Source organism: Mirounga leonina, unplaced genomic scaffold, assembly GCF_011800145.1.
Source record: "Mirounga leonina isolate KUSES-001 unplaced genomic scaffold, KU_Mleo_1.0 Mir_201, whole genome shotgun sequence".
Classification (NCBI taxonomy): Eukaryota; Metazoa; Chordata; class Mammalia; order Carnivora; family Phocidae; genus Mirounga; species Mirounga leonina.
The window spans coordinates 3,931,069-3,945,504 of NW_023270504.1; the positions used below are offsets into that span (position 1 = coordinate 3,931,069).

The 14,436-nt window shown below is 37.2% G+C and overlaps 1 protein-coding gene and 1 long non-coding RNA gene across 3 annotated transcripts in view; both read left to right on the plus strand.

Annotated features, from left to right (window-relative positions):
- Positions 1 to 1,197, plus strand: part of LOC118025528 — a 1,295-nt gene extending 98 nt beyond the window's left edge. The window contains exon 2 of the long non-coding RNA XR_004683340.1: positions 25 to 1,197. This is a non-coding gene — a long non-coding RNA (uncharacterized LOC118025528). The remainder of the gene's footprint in view (positions 1 to 24) is intronic.
- Positions 1 to 14,436, plus strand: part of AMN1 (antagonist of mitotic exit network 1 homolog) — a 52,191-nt gene that overhangs the window by 13,679 nt on the left and 24,076 nt on the right. For both annotated transcript variants that reach the window (XM_035027954.1, XM_035027953.1), the window contains exons 2-3: positions 10,245 to 10,377; positions 13,950 to 14,094. In XM_035027954.1, the coding sequence (XP_034883845.1) occupies positions 10,261 to 10,377; positions 13,950 to 14,094 (262 nt within the window). In that variant the 5' untranslated portion in view covers positions 10,245 to 10,260. The remainder of the gene's footprint in view (positions 1 to 10,244; positions 10,378 to 13,949; positions 14,095 to 14,436) is intronic.

Below are 14,436 nucleotides of genomic sequence, written 5' to 3' on the forward strand. Positions count from 1 at the left end.
TTTCCCATATCACATTGACTAGAGGTGGAAAAGCGCCATTTTTTTAAAAAGAGCACAAATTGCTGTAAATGGGGAGAGCATTTGCTACTAGATCTCAAGGAGTCTCATATCCCCAGACCTGGCCCACAGAACTTTTCTCCTCCCTCTTGCATAAACCTATGTTTCCATCAGCATCCCATTCTCATCACAAAATTGTTAGATCTAGGATTTGATTTTACTTGATGAGACTGTTACTGTTCATATTGTTTGACAGTGGCAGAAGACACAAGATTTCTGGGCTAGAGACAAAGGACTTTGTTATAGCACAGCAAGCCACATGAGCAGTTTGCCTCAGTTGCCCTTCTCCCCCAAATCCAATGAGGATGACACAGAGGGCTCAGATGGATACCTGCACAATCGGTATATTACAGGGAAAAAAACCACTGAGCACGAGGAATACACAGTTTTATAACAAGCAATAAGCAGACTTGCCCTTTGTCTTGGAGGGAGACAATACCTTATCTCTCAGAACTGTTTGCTACAAACACAACCCACCTGAGAAATAGCCCAAATAAAGAGCAGTTGGGACCTTACCTTCTGAGCATACCTATGGAAGTGTGAAAGGCCTAACTGTGACCACCAGCCAGAAGTTGGGAAACTGTCTCACCTCAATTTTTAAAACAATTTAGCAATTCTATGGATTTTTAAAAATACATGAGTATGTCTGTCTGTCTCTCTCTCACGCGCGCCATTTCTTTCCAAGAATTGTTGTAGAAACAGTTGGGATAGAAAGACCTTGCACTGAAAAGTAAGCAAACTTAAAATGACCAACTTACTTGAAAAGAGCCCAAGTACATATCTGAAAGAAAAGGAGTCACCATATTTCTTATTAATGGGATACAGGTGTTAAATGGATGAGAAGATTGATGCTATTTGGAAGACTTACTGAAAAGGAAGTATGAGGAGCTGCACAGACCTGCTCCCCAGTAAAATAAGCATAAAAGTTGAAAATTATAAAACAAAACCAACTGCTTAAAGTCTCTGGAAATCCTCCTAAGGGCAGACAGCAAATGAAAAAAACATTCATTCAAGATAATCTTTTAAAACTCAGTAAGAACAACAAGTCTATGGCATTTGAACTATACCTCCACTCCAGGTGGGTATGGCTAAGGTGATGGAGCTACCTCTCCCCCCAGTTCCTAGTCAAGGGCTTCAGTATTTTCCTGGAAAAAAACAGGATGCCAGTATTTCTTGTCACACTTCTCCCTAGTAACTTGTTCACAGGCTAAATTATGGGTGAGTATGGTCGATGGTTGGGGGATTGCTACCTCCACCTAGCCCACACTTATGGAGCACAGGTTCTATTTCAGCATGGCATGCTGAGAATACTGGGATGCTGATATCTCTTATCCCTGCTCATTCGTGGGTAGAGGTTCCATCCTAGAAGAGGCAAGTAAGAAGACCAGAGGCTACTGCCCAGCACTCTGCTCCGAAAGTAGGGGTTTCACTCAGAGAGAAGCATATCATCATCCTTGTTCCCAGCTCTGAAATTGTAGCTTAGAGATTTTTCCCAAGAAGAAAGACAGGCTGCAAAACAATTCTAAAGCTGTCAAGAAAATGATTTTATTTGAAACAGAGGGTGAAGGAAGTTCAGATCTAAGTAAGTATTAACCAAGAGTCTGAGAGCTACATGTGAGATGCAAGCTAAACCATAGGCATGTATCAATACTTCATTCCTTTTTAATGGCTGAATGGTATTTCATTATATGGTATATGGATATACCATATAATGAAATGGGAAAAGAAGTTTACCAGAGAGAACCAGGGAAAGGGACATCTAACAAGAGCCTGCCCTGAGTCAGAACAAACCTTAAACACTGATCTCAGAAACGAATCCCACAAAGGAGTCCAAAATGAATTGGATGACATTGTGGAGCAATTTGTACCCCACACACTGTTGAAAACATGAGAGCAATCTATAAGGAGTGAAGGTTGACAGCCTTTGGCTCTGAGTCACAGAGAGCCCTACCAAAACCACTGACATCCTAAGGGAACAATGCTTATGTCCAAGCTGTGCGCACTAAGAAGCAAATCAGAAGTTGCATATAGTGAGGGAAATAGACTTCACTAAAATAGTCTAGCAGGTCACTAAACAAACAAATAATCACAAATGTGTGGGATCAATATCCAAAGTTTCTACATTTTATTATCTAAACTGTCCCGTTTTCAACAAAATAATTTCAAGACAAACAGAAAGTTTGACTCATACACAGAAAAAAATAGGCAACAGAAACTTCCTTAGAGAGGATCCAGATATTGGACTTAGCAAAACTTCAGAGAAACTATTATAAACGTATTCAAAGAATTAAAGGAAGACATATATTAAGTAAAGGAGAAAACTGCTTGGCAGTTCCTTAAGAAGTTAAATATTAAGGGGTGCCTGGGTGATTCAGTTGGTTAGGCGTCTACCTTCCACTCAGGTCATTATCTCAGGGTCCTGGGGTTGAGCCCCACATCAGGCTCCCTGATCAGTGGGGAGATTGCTTCTCCCTCTCCTTCTGCCTGCCAATCCCCCTGCTTGTACTCTTTCTCTGTGTCAAAGAAATAAATAAATAAAATCTTTAAAAAAAAAAAAAGTTAAACATGGAATTTTTATATTACCCAGCAATTTCACTCCCAGGTATATACCCAAAAGAACTGAAACTAGATACTCAAATAAATACTAGTACATATATGTTCATAGCAGCAGTATTCACAATAGCTAAAAAGTAGAAACAACCAAAATGTCCATCACCAATGATCATTAAACAAAATGTGGGGGGCACCTGACTGGCTTGGTCAGTAGAGCATGTGACTCTTGATCTCCGGGTTTTGAGTTCAAGCTCCACATTGGATGTATAGATTACTTAAAAATAAAATCTTTTAAATAAATGTGGTATATCGGGGGCGCCTGGGTGGCTCAGTCATTGTCTGCCTTCGGCTCCGGTCATGATCCCAGGGTCCTGAGATTGAACCCTGCTCCCTGCTCCACAGAAAGCCTGCTTCTCTCTCTCCCACTCCCCCGCTTGTGTTCCTGCTCTCGCTGTGTCTCTCTCTATCAAATAAATAAATTAAATATTTTTTAAAAAAATAATAAAAAATAAATGTGGTATATCCATATAATGAAATACCATTGAGCCATTAAAAAGGAATAAAGTATTGATACATGCAACAACATGGATGAACCTTGGAAACATTATACTAAGTGGATGAAGCCAGACACAAAAGACCACATATTGTATGAATTCATTTATATGAAATAACTGAAATAGATAAATCCATAGCAACAGAGAGCAAGTTGGTAGTTGCCAGATACCCAGTGGAGAGAGGAATGGGGACTGACTCCTTAATAGGTACACATTTTCTCTTGAGCTAATACAAATGTTTTATAACTAGATAGAGGTGGTAGTTGCACAACATTGTAAATGTACAAAATGCCACTGAATTGTACACTTCAATTAATTATGTTTTATGAATTTCACCTTGATTTCAAAAAAGGAAAAGAAGGTATGATGACAGTGTCTCATCAAATAGACAATGCAGTAAAGAGATAGCAATTATATATAAAAAAAGAACCTAATGGAAATTCTGGAATTGAAAAAGTACAGTAATTGAAATGGAAGAACTTAAAAATGTTATGCTAAGTAAAAGAAGCCAGTAACAAGAGACCATATATTATTATGATTCTGTTTATGTGGATGTGTACTACAGGCTAATCTAGAGGGACAGAGTAGATTGGTGGGAGATGGGAGAGATTGTCAGCTGACTGCTAATGGGTACAAGATTTATTTTTAGAGTAATGAAAATGTTCTGGAATTAGATAGTGATGATGAATGCACAATTCTGTGGATATACCAAAAAACACTGATGTTATGTCAATTATATCTTAATAAAGCCATTATCAAAAAATTGGGAGTTTTTTTCATTAAGCTTTTAACTTTTAGAATAAATGATATAAATGTCTGTTGATAATGGAATATCTGATTTCAATATCCTAACAGAGTAGAGGAGAATGAAAGCTGGGAGAGTCTAAACTTATTACCCTTTATTATGCCATGTAGTCCATTCAGTATGAATTACTTAAAATGTATAAACACCTAAATGAAACGTAGTTTTGGAAAATGAGAGTGCTAGCCATAGAGATACGCCACTCAGATCACTCTTCAGGGAAGGACTTGCTGCCCATGGAGAGAATGGTCAACAGATAGCTTGCATTACTCAGCTCCTTCAGAATCTACCCCTGCGGCAGAGCCACCTAGCTTGAGGTCACACACGCCCCACCCCTAGAGCAACCCACATTCACTGACAAGGATCTAGAGTCCCAGGCAAAAGTGGAATTCCAGTTGAAAAACTGGTCTTTCATGCCTTTATTATGCACAAGTGTATGGTTTGAATTTTCACTGTGAATATGTTACAGAATCCTCAAGATAAATAAATAACATTAAGTTTGCTTTGGAACTTGTGAATACTCATGGGATGTGCTACAGGCTGAATGTTAAGTAGGTGGGGGCTTTTGGAGGTGTTTCAATCATGAGGGTAGAGCCCTCATGATTGGGATTAGTGCCCTTTTAAAATTTCCAGAGAAATCTCTGGCCCCTTCCACTATGTGGGGACACGTAGAGAGGGCACTGAATATGAACCAGGAAGAGGGCCCTTATTCAACCATGCTAGCACTCTGATCTCAGACTTAGAGCATCCAGCACTGTGAGGATTAAATTTCTCATGTTTATGAGCCTGCCGCTCTGTGGTATTTTGTTATTGAAGCCCAACCAAACACAGGGTCCTTAAGCAGAGAAAACCCAAACCTTCACTATGGGGATGGCTTCACAGAAAGAACACAGGACTCTCATGGAAAATTACTTGTGTAAAAGAGTTAACAGTAAAAACTTAAAAAGGCAGGGGGGTTGTGTTTGGATGGCTCAGTTGGTTAAGGGACCCACGCTTGATTTCGGCTCAGGTCATGACCTCAGAGTTGTGAGGTTGAGCCCTGCCTGGAGCCCTGCATCCAGCCCCACATCAGGCTCAGCGGGGAGTCTGCTGGAGATTAAAGAATTAAAAAAAAAAAAAAACTTACAAAAAAATGGCACGAAAGAGACTCAGCAGAAAATAGAGGAGAATTGACACTTTAAGAACTACAAATAATAGAACAGTTTGAAAGGTATTTTAAAACAAATGTATTGGACATATTCAAAAACAAAGAAACAGTTATCCTTAAGAGAATACAAATAATAGATTTTTTTTTAAAGATTTTATTTATTTGAGAGAGAGAATGAGAGAGAAAGCACAAGCAGGGAGGAGGAGCAGAAGAAGAGGGATAAACAGACTCCCCACTGAGCAGGGAGCCTGATGTGGGGCTCCATGCCAGCACCCTGGGATCACAACCTGAGCCAAAGGTAGATGCTTAACTAACTGAGCTACCCAGGTGCCCCAGATTTTTTTTAATTAGAAGTCCTACAAAAGAAAAATGTAGCCATTGAAATAACAATCTAAATTCCTTTGCATGTTTTGTAGTGGATGATAGATTGGACTACATCCTGTCTATCTAAAATGAGACTTACTGGTCCTCCCCACCCTTCCATACTTATTCACAGTTAACTAAGTCTGGGACCCTGGGGGTGCTGTCGAGGTCATTCCTGCAGATTGGCCTTACCCTGCTACTTGGAATACTATTGATAGTAGCCTTAATTAAATGCTTTAAGAGACAAAGTGAACAGATTTGGTTTCTGCCTTTGTTGATCAAATTAATTAGAGTAGCTGACAGAGTGGTACACTTACATAAATATTTGAGTTCAGCCAAGAACATGTTGGGTAGATGTTGGGAGAGGCAATCTGCCATGAACTTCACAGGTATGCCAAGAATGTAGGGCCTTGACTACTCTTTACCTAGGGCATTTCTCAGGGTTGTTTGTGCAGCAAATATTGTCTCCTTCCAAAACAGAGCAGACTTGCTTCCGTTTACCATAAAAGTTGTGAATCACCCAAGCTCGGTGTTTTCTCCTGCAATACAACCCACCGCATGAGCAAGCATTCATCTGGGCCCTACGTACATTACACTGTAGGACTTAGAGGGCATGCGGAACCTGCATAAATGTGAAGCTCTGGCTACTGCTCTTGTCATGAGTAATAAAGCCCTTTTTCTATGACCCAGGAATCTCTGGGTCTTCTGCCAGCATTCATGAATTGGTAATAGGCTCACTTGTAAGCTTGTAAGTGGGGTAAACTCTCAGATTCTGCATAGTTCTTTACAATTGCAACAATTCCAGGTAGTTTTTAAGTCAAAAAGCGAAAAGTAGGGGCACCTGGCTGGCTCAGTCAGTAGAACATGCAACTCTTGGTCTCAGGGTTGTGAGTTTGAGCCCCACAGTGGGCATAGAGTATACTTAATTTAAAAAAAATTTGTTTTTAAGTGAAAGGTAAAACAATACATTTAGTGAATTTTTTCTGGAAGAAAACATAGCAGAATATCTTCATGAACTTAGGACAGTGAAAGAGTTCATAAACAGAACCCTAAAGAAACCATAAAGAAAACATTAATATATTGGGCTGCATTACATTATACTTCTCTTCAACGTAAGACATGATTAAGAGAATGAAAAGGCAAACCACAGAATGGGAGAATATATTTGTAATATATATAACCAACAGAAAGCTCATATCCAGAATATAAGAGGAACTCCTACATATCCGTAAGTAAAACATAGACCCAAAAGAAAGCTTGGCAGGATACTTGAACAGATACTCCTCAAGAGACCATCCAAATGAACAATAAAGAAATGAAAACATGCTCAAATTAATTAATAATAAGGGACTGAAACTTAAAGTCACATTGCATTGCTACCATATATTCATAAATTGGCTAAAATTTAAAAACTGACAATGCCGAGTGTTGACAAGGATGTGGATTCCAGGAATCAGTACAATCACTTCAGAAAACTGTTTGGCATTAAGCTAAACATATGCATACCTTATCAGCAAGCAGTTCTGCTCCTAGATATATGCTTGATCAAAACACAGGCACACATGGCACCAAAAGACCTGTCCAAGAGTATTCATATGAATTTTATACATAAGAGTAAATTATAAACCACCCAACTGTACAGCAACAGCAGAAAAGATAAATTATTCACACAATGGAATAGTATGCAGCATTGAAAATGGACATGAACAAAGAGAAAATTAAAATGAACAAATTATAGCTATCTGCAATAATGCAGATGAGTCTTGTAAACATGTTAGCAGAAGAGGGGCACCTAGGTGGCTCAGTCAGTTAAGCATCTGCCTTCGGCTCAGATCATGATCCCAGGGTTTCGGGATTGAGCCCTGCATCAGGCTCCCTGCTCAATAGGGTGTCTGCTTTTTTTTTTTTTTTTTGAAAAGATTTTATTTATTTATTCATCAGAGAGAGAGAGCACAAGCAGGGGGAGCGGCAGGCAGAGGGAGAAGCAGGCTCCCTGCTGAGCAAGGAGCCCAATGCGGGACTCCTCCCAGGACCCCAGGATCATGACCTGAGCCGAAGGCAGAGGGTGTCTGCTTCTTGCTTTGTCTCCCCCTTCTCATGCTGTCTCTCAAATAAATAAATAAAATCTTAAAAAAAAAAAAAATGTTAGCAAAAGAAGCCAAAGAAGGATAGTAGAACAACTTTAAAACTGGACTGAATACAATCTGATGTGAAAAACAGTATGTATAGAGAGAGACATTACTTAATGATAAAAGGAATATTCCACAAGAAGATATAATGATCATGAATTTGCAACTAACACCAAAGTCTTAGGAAAAGGAAAATTGTCACTTACAAGGACGATTGACAAGGTCAGCCATGGTAGGAAACTTAATACACTACATTTTGCAAATACAAAAAACAATAGTCTGTTATTTATGCATATATACTTTAGTAGTAAAAATAAAATCATGGACACAAACTGTTTTCAAAAACTTCATGCTAGTGATTGCCTCTGCAAAGACAAAGAAAGAGTAAACCTATGTAGATGTACAAAGGAGGCTTTATTTTTATCTGAAATGTTTTATTTCTTATCACTTTTCGGCCTTTTGGCTAAGATCAAGTGTGAAATGTTTTATGTCTTAAGAAAGATATCTGACACAATGATAAATAATAAATTTTAAAATTCTAGACTTATGGTACATGGGTTTTATGTCATCCTATTTTATTTTTATGTATTTTTGAATTTTTTCATTATAAAACAGTAATGTACAAAAAGCAAAAACGAGTAGAAATGAAAGTAAAACTTGATTTCAAAATACAAGTATTATAAATTAAGAATTCTACAAATAGGGGCACCTAGGTGGCTCAGTCAGTTAAGCGTCCAACTCTTGGTTTCAGCTCAGGTCATGATCTCAGGGTCGTGAGATTGAGCCCTGTGTCAGGCTCTATGCTCAGTGCAGAGTCTGCTGGAGATTCTCTCCCTCTTCCTCCCCTCTGCTCCTCCCCTCTGCTCATGCTCGCTCCCTCTCTCTAAAATAAAGAAATAAAATCTTTAAAAAAAAAAGAATTCTACAAATTTGGTAGAAAGAAGAATTAAATACTATCAAACAATCACATATATTCACATAATGTATTTGTGTGCATATACATATACTTATATGGAGAGATATATTTAGACATACATGTATAATAGAACATTACATCTCTTAGAGAATATATATTCTCTGAATACTTGTGGAACAAATACAAATTCAGTCATATATTTGGCCACTAAAACAACTCTTAAAATTTAAGTCAAAAAATAGCAAAATAGGCAAAGGATATGAATAGACAATTTAGAGAAAAGCATATCCAGAGAGCCAGCAAGTTCATAAAAAGATGTCAAATTTACTAGTAATTAGAGGAATACAAATTAAAGTAATAATAAGATACCACTTTTCACACATGAGATCTTCCAACATTTAAGAGTAGGTAGATCTTAAAAACACTGGTGAGTGAAAAACTAAACAAATCTATGACAAATACCAGATATATAAATTAGAAATACATACAACAAGCATGTTAAAAGGACACATACAATGAAAGGGTACACACTAGACATTAGAATGGATTCCTGGAGTAGTGGGGTGTGGGATTGGGGAGACAACAGAAATAAATGGAAAAATAAATAAAATGAACCTGTTGCTTCAGGAATGTAGAGGAATACGATACTCCAGTACTGCTGATAGAAATATGAAGTGTCACAGACTTTCTAGAAAACAAGTTGACAACGTATGTTAACATGTCCTAGAAACAGTGGAATGTTCATAAATAGGGGAATAGCTAAATAAATCCTCCATGCTGTGAAATATTATATGGCCATTAAGGGAGCATTAAAACTATACTTGATGCTTTGAAGAATTCTGTAAGATATTATTGAATGAAAGAGGGTATAGAAAAGTGAGTATACGGTGAGGCCATTTTAGGAAACAGTGATCCCCCCATCCCTTTAAATGTGTCAGTGTGTGTGTGTGTGTACTCATGCAAATGTGTATAAAAGCACAGAAAAAAATAAAGAACATACACTAGATATTAGTGGGAGGAACTAATCTAATGGAAGGGGGAAGGATAGGATGTAATGTATAGTGTATATGTATATAATGTAAAATTATATATGTGGAGGTAGTTGAAGTCAGAGATTTAAGTAAGATTTATGTTTGTTTAAAGTATGAGTTTCTCAGATAGTTGGAATTTCAGACTACATAGGAAATATGTTGGTCATATGGGCCTTGATTATTGCCTGCTCTGATAACTCTCCTTTATATATACAATCCTGGCACTAAGTTTGTTATCTCCATGATTTGTACTATTTGTGCAATCGTTGTGGTTGTAGTTCTTTCATGATTTCATTATACACATAATTTTTAAGAAAAATAGTGAAAAGTTTGCTGGATTAATAGATAAAACTTGTCAATAAGTAGGCCCTCATCCAATATTTATTTAGGAATATGTAACTGAAATCTTGGTAGTAACTGTGTCTTAGGAATTAGAGAGACTGACTTAGGAAAAATTTTTTTTGTCATTTAGAATGCATTTTAGTAAATGAGGTATACTGAGAAAAAAATGTAAAGGAAGAGCCTCAGCCTAACAGCGCATGTTAGGCTTTTGAATCTTAGCAAGCTTTAGTTGCAAATATTGATACAAATGTACACCCTATTTATGAAAAGACTAAATGAGAAGGAACAGCATAAATATTAGGAATGGGTACCAGTACCATGTAATTTACTATATTGTATTTGTATTTCAGATGCCTGTGGTGCTTCATGAAGAACATTTCCAGATACATCACAGACATTAAGCCTTTGCCTCCCAACATAAAAGATAGACTGATTAAAATAATGAGTATCCAGGGGCAGATAACAGATTCAAATATAAGTGAGGTAAGAGTATGTACAATTGCAAAGCAAGCATATTATATTTTACTGTTAGATATGGTTTCAGATTTTTGGAGCAATAGCATATAGTAGGCTTAATTATAATTTTAAAATATAACAAAACATTGGGGCTCTTTTTTTTCTCCAGATAACCAAAATGTTCATGTGTAATAGTTGCTAAAAATCTCTCACCGTTCTTTCAGCTGCTCCCCTTGTCTTCATCATACCAGGACCCTTGATCTCTACATTTTCAAAAAGTTATAAGCTTTTTGATCAATTATACCTCAATAAGACTGGAAGAAGTAAAAATAAAAATGCAGGGTGAATACACAAAATGGCAAAAAGAAAAAAAAAACCCACAGTAAGAAATATATGCTGCATTATGACTCTGGTCCACAAACCACACTCACATGTAACCATACTACGTACAGTACACTTGGATATTTTCTACTTTATTCTGTTATGTCTTATGTCAGTTTACAGAAATGTTGATCAGAGTCTACTAAATTGATTTTATCCATTCATGGATAACAATCAGCAGTTAAAAGCCACTCTTCTAAACTCTTCTCACTCTTCTGGAGACCTCACTCCTGCTAATTGATACTAATCACTACAACTAAGCTAAAATTGGCTGTTCTATAAGGCAGTAAGTATAGTAAGGCCCTCCAACCTGAATTGAAATCCTAGCTTTGCCACTCTTTCCGACATTGAGCCTCAGTTCCCTTAACTGTAAAATGGGTTTGCAGCCATCATCACTGTCTGCCAAAGACTCTAGTCTACACTGGACTAGTCTACTGTAGAAACTCTGGTTCTAACTACCAGTTGCTGACTTTACTACACATTCTGCCCAAAGCTTATGATCAAAAGGGATCTGATGATAGTACTCTAGCACATGACTGTCCCTGTGACCTCACATTACAATTGCACTTGGATGTGCCATTTGTGTTTCTTCTAACATTAACCTGATGTACTTATAATGGTTTGTTTTCTTCATTTTAGCTTGCATTGGAATATAGACATTTTAGTGTTGTAATCTGCTTAGCTCTGTGGAGGTAGAATAATATCCCCAGGTTCTTACTGTCAGTGGTTCTGTGGATGTATCTAGTTTGTGTGTGGTCCACAGAAGAATCATTATGACGCTACAGAAAACTGGTGGTTTTCTTCTGTTCCCCACCAGCCCCATTTTGTTCTCACCCATTAGCCTATATTGCAGTGGCTTAGATTTTTGTTTTATGGCAATCCTTAATATTCATTTAAACCTAACTTTACCTGAAAAAAAAAAATAAACCTAATTTTACCTGAATAGAAAAGGGCTAAGGAGTGAAAGAGATAGAAAAAAACAGAAGTATGATTTCTTTGTGCTCTCCCTCGAATCTCCATCCTTACAAGTCCTACTTATGAAATTATTCAAAAAGCCAGATCTAACATCTGTTACAAAGTTGCATGCATAGTTGGGTGACTGTCTTTGAAATATTTCCTAAATCTTTTTATAGTTGGATGGAGGAGGCCTTTCTAAACATGACACCAAAGTTAGAAACCAAGAAGAAAAAAATTGGTGGATTTGATTACGTAACAATATGAACTTCCTTATAGCTAGAAGAAAAAAAAAGAAGCAAAGTCAAGTAACAAACTAGGAAAAATATTTGTAATACACATGCAATTCTAAAGGTTTGTTATCTTGACAATTTAAAGAATCCCTACAAACCACTAAGAAAAATTAAAACAAATACTAAAACAAAGAATCAGGAAATACTCAAAGGAAAATATATAAATCACTATTAACATATAAAAGGAAATTTAACCTCATTAGTAATAAAAGTCACAGTTTGTCTTTCAGTTTGGCAGACTTAAAAAATAATAATACCCAGTGTTGACAATAGTGTGGGCAATAGTCACTTTTATCTCCTATTGATGGGAGTATAAATTGATAAAAAGCCTTTTAGGAGGACAGCTTGCCATTAACTATCAAAAGTCCTAAAAATGTGCTTACTATTGACTCAACAATTTTAGTCCTAGTATTTTTCGAGTTTTATTGAGATATAATTGACATATAACATTGTGTAAGTTTAAAGCAAATAACGCAATGATTTGATGCATTTATACATTGCAAAATGATTACCACAGTGGGTTATTTAACATCTCCATCACTTCATATAATTACCATTTACTTCTGACATCAATCCCAAGAAAATAATAATAGGGAAAGCACACAAGTGTGCTTATCATAATATTTATAATAACAGTTGACATATATAGCATACATTATAAACCAGGCATCTTTACTTCTCACAAAATATTAACCCCATTTTAATAATGAGGACATTGAGGCCCACAAACACATACAAAAACCAGAGCTTGATCATATTCATAGGGTTCAAACTCAGGCAGTCTGCCTCCAGAAGACATGTTCTTAATCACTATACTATATTGCCTCCTAAATCAGCCTAAAGGTTCAGCTGTAGCGTTTGTCAGGTGCCTCAATTCCCTGATTTGTAAAATGGCAGTGACCAATCTTTCAGGGGTGTGTCTGTGTTTGAGACAGAATATTAAATGACATAATGTATATAACACACTTAGTACCCTTCCTGGTAAGTGCTCAATAAATAGAAATATTCTTATCATTTTTATAACTTTTCTATATTCTCTGAATCTTTTACAACAATAGTACATCACTTTTTTTCAGAAAAGTAAAGCCGTTTCTACTTTGGAAAAAAATAGAAAGCAGCTTGCTTAAGATTCTCTTTCCCTGGGGCACCAGGTGGCTCAGTGGTTAAGCATCTGCCTTCGGCTCAGGGAATGATCCCAGGGTCCTGGGATCAAGCCCCACATTGGGCTCCCTGCTCGGCGGGAACCCTGCTTCTCCCTCTCCCACTCCCCCTGCTTGTGTTCCCTCTCTCGCTGTGTCCCTCTCTGTCAAATAAATAAATAAATAATATCTTTAAAAAAAAAATAAAAAGATTTCCTCCCTCTCCCTCTGTCCCTTCCCACTCCCTCATTCTCAAAAAAAAAAAGAAAGAAAGAAAGAAAGAAAGAGCCAAGGAAGAGAGCTCAGAACAATTTAAAATCAATTTGCTATTTGTTGCCCTTAAGTAAATATTCAATAATACTGGGTTTGTTTGTACGCGCTCCCAATAAGAATGAAGGAGGTAAATGTTCTAGAAAAGCAATACTCACATCCTATAACCGTTCAGTATGTAGAGACTAAATACTCATACCTGCTGAGTAGAGGCACATAGCTAGGATCTCTAATAACAGTCAGGAACTACTGGAAAAAGATAAGCACATGCCAGCACCTTGAATCTGCTTCTCAGGTCTAGTGGGTCCTTACGCTGTACCAGCCGCATCAACAATGCTATGTGTTCCAGTAAAGACTTTGGGGGCACTAGAAGCTGTACCTCCAGTTGGAAGTGGACTTGTTTCTTCCTGCTTTACGTTTTATGTGTCTGCACTCAGATAGGTTTTGCTCTGGTTTCCATCCACCATTTGTCTGTCATCGCCACCAAAACACTCAACATGGAATAAACATTTATTATATTTATAGGAAAAATTAAGTTTTCAAAATCATGTATTTTTTACAGATTTTACATCCTGAAGTCCAAACTCTAGATCTACGAAGCTGTGATATTTCAGACACTGCTCTCCTGCACCTGCGCAACTGCAGAAAACTAAAGAAATTAAATTTAAGTTCCTCAAAAGAAAACAGAATTTCCATAACTTCAAAGGGTATGTTTATTAACACTGAATAAATTGGTAGATTCCTATTCACCATCTAGTATAATTAATATGTCAGAAGTGAGTATGAAGATGTCAAAGAAACAGAAACTGTACTTATCAATAAAAATATTCAAACTAGGGCGCCTGGGTGGCTCAGTTGGTTAAGCGACTGCCTTCAGCTCAGGTCATGATCCTGGAGTCCCTGGATCGAGTCCCGCATCGGGCTCCCTGCTCGGTAGGGAGTCTGCTTCTCCCTCTGATCCTCCTCCCTCTCATGCTCTCTGTCTCTCATTCTCTCTCTCTCTCTCAAATAAATAAATAAAATCTTAAAAAAAAAATATTCAAACTAAG